The 7,489-nt window shown below is 45.3% G+C and overlaps 1 protein-coding gene across 1 annotated transcript; it reads left to right on the top strand.

Annotated features, from left to right (window-relative positions):
• The first annotated feature begins 30 nt into the window (after nt 1-30).
• On the top strand, nt 31-2,264 carry LOC109476664 (mitochondrial ribosome-associated GTPase 2-like). The gene has a single exon (XM_019777666.1). It carries the CDS (start codon nt 60-62, stop codon nt 1,251-1,253), a length of 1,194 nt encoding a protein of 397 aa, XP_019633225.1. The 5' UTR covers nt 31-59; the 3' UTR covers nt 1,254-2,264.
• Nucleotides 2,265-7,489: the final 5,225 nt, after the last annotated feature.

Below are 7,489 nucleotides of genomic sequence, written 5' to 3'. Positions count from 1 at the left end.
CATACCGAGTGTGAACTTTGACATAGTTAGGTCATAGCACATGTCATCTCATATCGTGCATGTATACCATGTATGTTCCTGCCATGATTCTGTGGAGTTTAGAACAGGGAATGAGAACAACACATGGCTTATGCAACTCGCGACGCATCTACACAGTCTTGGTGCAGGTTCAGAGGACTTACGCCAGCAAGCACAGCGAGAAAAAGCAAGCCAAGGCGTTTGTGGACTGGCGGCGTGTGAGCGTTGAAGGAGGGAGGGGGGGTAACGGCTGCTCCGCTTTCATCCGTGAGTTCGCCCGGCCCTTTGGCGGGCCCGGAGGCGGGGACGGCGGGAACGGCGGGAACATCGTCATCAAAGCTGACAAGAGGGTGAAGTCCTTGGCTAAGGTGAAGAGTATCTACAGGGGAGAGAGCGGTAATCCGGGGCGCAATAATAGTTGTCACGGCAAGAACGCCTCCCATACAGTCATCCCAGTACCTGTGGGAACATGTATCAAGAAGGACGGCGATGTTGTGATAGATCTGGAGAGAAACGGAGAGACAGTGGTTGTAGTACATGGAGGACTAGGGGGTAAAGGCAACCAGTTCTTCTTATCCAATGAGGACAAAGCTCCTATGTTGGCCACACCGGGTGAGCCTGGAGAGAAATGTGTACTTGACCTGGAGCTGAGGACCATCGCACATGCAGGGCTGGTAGGGTTTCCTAACGCGGGGAAGTCTACGCTACTGCGAGCCATCTCACGCGCTCAGCCAACCGTCGCAGCCTACCCCTTCACCACCCTCAAGCCCCACGTCGGGATCATCCAGTATGAAGATTTCGAGCAGGTAGCAGTCGCAGACATCCCGGGGCTCGTACGCGGCGCTCACCTCAACAAGGGCCTCGGCCATTCCTTTCTACGCCACATCGAGCGCTGTCACTTTCTCCTGTTTGTTATCGACCTGTCCGTCACGGAACCCTGGACACAGCTCGACCATCTGAAACACGAGTTGGCGCTCTACCAGCCTGGTCTCTCTTCCCGCCCGCATGCTGTAGTGGCAAATAAGATAGACCTACCCGGGACTTCAGAGAAACTTAGGTTATTACAACAACACGTGGACACGCCGGTGATGCCTATTTCTGCAAAAGAAGGGCGGGGTGTCGGCAAGTTGATATGCAAAATACGGGAGATGTATGATGAGGATATGGCGGCACAGGTAGCACATCAGAAAGGAGAAAAGGAGAACCAATCTGGGACGAAGTTCCTCAAGTTGTGACATTTACATCTCTGTATACATCTCTCCACTAGAAAGAATGACTTTTAAAACAATTTTTATTGTAAGACCACCCCCGTCCCCCTTCCCTGATGTAATATTTCCAACAAGTTGCAAAGTAGTGTAGTAATATTTCCAACAAGTTGCAAAGTAGTGGCAAATAAGATAGACTTGCCTGGGACTTCAGAGAAACTTAGGTTATTACAACAACACGTGGACACGCCGGTGATGCCTATTTCTGCAAAAGAAGGGCGGGATGTCGGCAAGTTGATATGCAAAATATGGGAGATGTATGATGAGGATATGGCGGCACAGGTAGCACATCAGAAAGGAGAAAAGGAGAACCAAGATGGGAAGAAGTTCCTCAAGTTGTGACATTTATATTTCTGTATACATCTCTCCACTGGAAAGAATGACTTTTAAAACAATTTTTATTCATATTCAGAGCATAAACATATCACAAGTACATGTATAATATACACAAGGTGTGTAGTAAAAGAAACAAGGACATGTGTAAACAAGACAAACTGATACATGAACATAAAATCAAGTAAAAACAAGAGTTCAGAGATCTCAAAGACATGTATTGTATTGTAAGGTTGCCTACACAGAACTTAATGTTAATGCATTCCACTCTGCATTACTTCTTGTCGGAACATACATATTTTGAAATCCTAAGTTGATATGAAGGCATACAAATGTAACTAATCTGTAGTTCTTTCCAGTGCAGGTATTAGCTACTTAGTTTGTCCACCAGTTTATTAATCATTTTTATACAGTATGCAGTTTTTGAGTGACATCTGCTACAGATCAATCTTACTTCATGGGGGGGGGGGTCCTTACTACATCTTTAATGGTGATATACATGTATATAGATAGCAAATTTTTGAAGTAGAAAAAAAGAATATAGATAGCAAATCTTTGAAGTACATCTGGCCCGATGATCTGGGTATAATTTGATGATCTACAAGGTGTTAGTAATGCACCAATATAATAATGTCATTCAATGACAAGAGGAACATTATCAAAATGTATCTCTACACCTCTCATACAGGTGTGAATTAGTTTATGAATTCACACAAAATTTAAAAAATAACACTGACTTAATTCAATCGTCAGAGAGTGGTTGATTTCATCGGTCAATTTGCGACATGTCGTCTGCATGTCCTTATGAAACAGTCTTAATGGTGATGGTACGGGACTACTTTGATAAAAGTGGTGCAGCAAAGCAAGGTGCCAGAGTCATTTGTCAGAGTTTGTAAGGGTTTGGCTGTGGTCCTGTCGGCGTGTTTTATGCTTAGGTCACATTTGAAACGGCACCCGTTCGGCATGTCCTCGGTGTAGACGCCGGCCGGCGTCATGACGCCGAGCGTGCGCCGACTGTCAGGGTCACAATTAAATGTTCCTTTACGGCTCCCTGTCGGGGCCTGGTTGTGCTACGGCCGGTCTTCTAATTAATATTCATAAACTTTTGGTCCCCTTGGTGGCCGGTTTCTGTCAGGGACCCGTCCGGTGCCCGGCCAGTCTCCCGTCTTGACCCGTGCGGCGTGTGGTAGGGTGCCGACCGGCTCTTACAGTTCGGCCGGGCAGCTGCCAGGTCCCTGGCGGGGTCCAGGGGGATCCCGATGGGCTCCTGTCGTGTACGAACACTGATGACGGAGCTTTGTCGCGAACATCATTGCGACTTTAAGTCCTTTCTACAACTGGAACCACAGATGTTTCACGACCTCCTACAACGTGTAGGCCCATCCATCGAGAAAAGTCCAGAGCAAGTGCTTTTTTTTGTGAATGCCCTCTACTTCTTGACACATTTCAATGTATCCATAATGGTTTATAATAACAGCAAATTTAGATATTACAGTCCAGTCTGTATGTAACACTTCTGTTTAATTCTATGCAGTGCTAAATAGCCCTTGCCAGCACGCCTAAAACTTGCCATTACCCTACGTTTCCTGGCGACCGGGAACAGCTACCGATCCTTGGAGTTTGCCTTCAGGGTAGACCACATGCAACACAATGTCAATGTTCATTCCTGAAGTACATGTATGCCGGGCTATCGTCTCGGTTGTTCTCGATTGCCCTTCGGCATTCTGACACACAAGTATACGGTGTAACACACAAGCGGTGAACTGTGCAACGTAGTCTGAACAAGGCCCATACAATGCCCCATGCAATCCCATTTTCCTTACCACCTCATGCACTGATCAGCACATGTGACGTCATGATCTTAAGACAGGTAGGGGATATATATATATAGAGAGAGAGACATAGGGGGGCAGGAGACAGGTAAGGGATAGAACAGACACAATGCATAGACAGCAGACCAAGGAGGGCAGGAGACAGGTAGGGGATAGAAGAGACACAATAGACAGCAGACCAAGGAGGGCAGGAGACAGGTAGGGGATAGAAGAGACACAATAGACAGCAGACCAAGGAGGGCAGGAGACAGGTAGGGGATAGAAGAGACACAATAGACAGCAGACAGAGGAGGACAGGAGACAGGTAGGGGATAGAAGAGACACAATAGACAGCAGAGGAGGACAGGAGACACGGTGGGGGATAGAAGAGACACAATAGACAGCAGACAGAGGAGAGCAGGAGACAGGTAGGGGATAGAAGAGACACAATAGACAACAGACAGAGGAGGACAGGAGACAGGTAGGGGATAGAAGAGACACAATAGACAGCAGACAGAGGAGGACAGGAGACAGGTAGGGGATAGAAGAGACACAATAGACAGCAGACAGAGGAGGACAGGAGACAGGTAGGGGATAGAAGAGACACAATAGACAGCAGAGGAGGACAGGAGACAGGTAGGGGATAGAAGAGACACAATAGACAGCAGACAGAGGAGGACAGGAGACAGGTAGGGGATAGAAGAGACACAATAGACAGCAGACAGAGGACAGGAGACAGGTAGAGGATAGAAGAGACACAGCGAATACCAGACCGACTTTGGAGACCAAAGTCTGACTGCTGTTCGCAGCTCGGAGCCTCTAGAACTGCAAGTTCTAATTTGCATAATCAAGGAGGAAATTATGTTAAATTACTGTGTTCCATGATAAGGCTGAACACACTTGTGACATGTAATTGAGAACAAAACGACATCAGCAGATATCAATTACGTAAATAAAGGCCTAATTTTAAAGAGTCTGACACCTGTTGCTTACTTCTAGCTCAGCAGCGTCACCTGGCCCAGCAGCAACGAACTGCAGAACCCTCCCAGATGACCAGCAGGTATTTATGAACCAGAACTAAGTACTTAGTAAGCTATTGTCTTCCCCCCACATTTTGCAGCAGTTTATCATAAGGTTTCCTAATCATACAATATCTGCAGCATTTACACTTCACAACTAACCTCTTACTGTTTGAAGTAATGTGCCCGTAAGGCCATGTTGATTTGATTATATGGATGACATCCGCACACGCATGGATTTTCGGTCGTTTCCAAAAAAAGAAGTTTTCAACCATACTGTTGTACAAAACATTTACAAAAAAAAATATTTGAAAACGATACCAATGTCGTAGAATGCCGATATCAAAGGAAAAAGACGAAAATTTAAAGAAATGAATCTGAAGAGTAGAGTATTCGCCAAACTATACTTCTGTGTCATTTGTTCAACCTTTATGACCACGCAGAGTTCATAATGGAGACTACTTTTGCAAAACACCTTTTTTATTCGCACGCTCGCATCAGTTTTGGGGTTCCCAGAGGATGTCATCCATATAATCAAATCAACATGGCCTAATGCAGCTTTAAAATCGGTACAAATCAAGCGCCCGGCGTAAAATCCGCCGAACACATGTAACACTCAGTTCTATGGACACGTATAAAGTAACCCTGAATAACACACCTATAGCTAGGAAGGCACGTACGTTTGCAACAACAAAACACCCCGTAATCCAGACAATTACGTCTTTAATAACACCCGTTTACACCAGACATTGTCAACATTTTCTGCTGAGATTGAACTTCTTTGATGTTGCCTGGTGTGTGGTGGTGAACAAGCCATTCATGCATTTTCGGGAGATTTGTTCCGCACTTAAGCTTAGATTCTTCTGTTTAATCAAGCTGTATAATAGTCTGACGAGTGGAAAACTGCTTGCGTTACTTTCCAAGCAGAGGTTGGTGGGGGAAGATCGTTACCTTTTTATATATGCCCCGTTTTTGTGGGGGTAGCGACAAAAAACGGGGAATATATAAAATGGTAACGATCTTCCCCCATCAACTTCTGCTTTGAAGGTATGTTTTAGTATCCTTGTGCTGAACAGCAGTATGTAGCTGAAGCCCCTGTCACACATTCAGAATTTTCCCCCGACCGCAAACCAACCAAGGTTGTCTAGAGTTCGGGTGCAGTCTGATCAGATTTAGGCTACGCCTGCCTGTCTATACGACTTGAATCAAATTTGAGTCAAATTTGTGTGTGTGTGCATGTGTGTGTGTGTGTGTGTGTGTGTGTGTGTGTGTGTGTGTGTGTGTGTGTGTGTGTGTGTGTGTGTGCGTGCGTCCGTGCGTGTTTGCGTGTGCGATGAAACATAGGCCGACGCATTCGACCGGTAGCCAACCTTGCAGGCCAACTGCCAACCACATCCAACCTTACTCACGACAAACTCCCAACCCTGGTCTCTGGAGGTGGTCGGGACTGTCACACAAATACAGTGTAAGTGAATAATCTCCAAGCAGATCCTTATCGGTGGCAAAAGACAGTATCTATTAGCCATAGGAGTTAAGCTAAACTCCTATGGCTAATGAATACTGTCTTTTGCCACCGATAAGGATCTGCTTGGAGGTTATATGTGAATACGATTCTCTCTCCATCCCTCAATCCTTTGGTCGACGTCCCTCATGAATGAGCATCAAACTATAGCCATATACGTACAGAAAGCCGCCTGATTAAGAAATACAGTCTTGTCAAGAATTTTCTCAAACGAATGCCAAATTTTTCCACCGCGTACGCGACATAGCACACCGTGTGAGTGACAGCTGGATAGCCGTCGCCATGGCTACAGACCGAGAGTGTTGAGAAGTGAGGATCGCCTGTTCAGAACAAAGAGATCTGCCGAGGAGAGAGCAGAGACGACAACTTCACTTTCCCGTTTTCCAGCGCAGCCATCACAATATGCAAAAATGAGGACGAACAACCGCCGCCGTCTGATCCACCGGTAAGCTAGAACAGTCAGCTACACTCGGCGTACGCGTACGATTTTGCTTTTTGTGGTAAGATTTTAAATTTCAGCAAGGCTACGAAGTAACCAGCCGTCGACAAGGATCTACGCAGCCAAAGAGCGCCAGGGCATTAAACTGGATTTTCGAAGTCAATTTTCTGGTTATTCTTTTAATTTAGTAAAAGTTGAATCAACCCTATTCCATAGCACACTGATATTTGTGAGGTAACAAAATGACGGGGTTGTTTGTTTTGTATTGTATGCTGGTTCTAGCTATTTATTGGTGGTACCAAAAAATAGGCGGACTCATCACGTAGTTTGTTTGGGGCTTTTTCAATGCTTTCATGATATGAAATGATAGCGAAAATGTGCTAAGAAATGATAGTAAACATCAATATCAGACAGCTTTCCTCATCCAGAATATTTCTTATTTTGTCGCCTGAAATTGTATTGGATGCATATGCCTTTCCCAACTAATAGAAGTTTGGTGATTTTATTTTGGACACTAGCTTAGTAGATACACATGCATATACGGATGTCAGTCTCCGCCTTAACATGGTTATATTGAACGTGGTTCGGTGGGCTGAACTAATTTTTCTTCCTTCACTATTTTCAGCGACTGCTGGCCGTTTTCTGAGCTGTTCCTGCCGGCACGCAGCCCATCTGCCGTACGCTCGGGAGCAGGTGGACGGGACCAGCGTCCCCCGCCGCCGGTAACTATTACCTTCTCACCCTGCTCCTAACGTACTCTTCAGTACCGTGGCCGACAGGTACAAAGTATTGTAACACTGTTGTATAGCATCTAGGGATTTTCTATATTAGAGTCATGAAAATGAAAAATAATGAAAATTTGTCTACAAGTCAGTAGGTGTTACTTACTCTCCAAGCATAGGTTTGGGTTTCGGGTTATTTTTGGTGTGTTTTTAGATTTTTTTTATTGGGGTTTCTTTTTTGCACTGGAATTTTTCTTTCACGCAACCCAACCTCTGCCGGCAGTTGGGTTCGGTGAAAGAAAAAGTCCAGTGCAAAAAAGAAACCTAAATAAAAAAAGTCTAACTAGAAAGGCCAATATT

The sequence above is a fragment of the Branchiostoma belcheri genome, unplaced genomic scaffold, assembly GCF_001625305.1.
Source record: "Branchiostoma belcheri isolate BF01 breed outbred unplaced genomic scaffold, Haploidv18h27 scaffold388, whole genome shotgun sequence".
Taxonomy (NCBI): Eukaryota; Metazoa; Chordata; class Leptocardii; order Amphioxiformes; family Branchiostomatidae; genus Branchiostoma; species Branchiostoma belcheri.
Note: the sequence above shows the minus strand (reverse complement) of the source record. Positions and strands in the feature narration are given on the sequence as shown.

Bases quoted from the DNA above. Each gene is read 5' to 3' on its own strand.
- LOC109476664 (XM_019777666.1), top strand. From the start codon at position 60: ATGTATACCATGTATGTTCCTGCCATGATTCTGTGGAGTTTAGAACAG.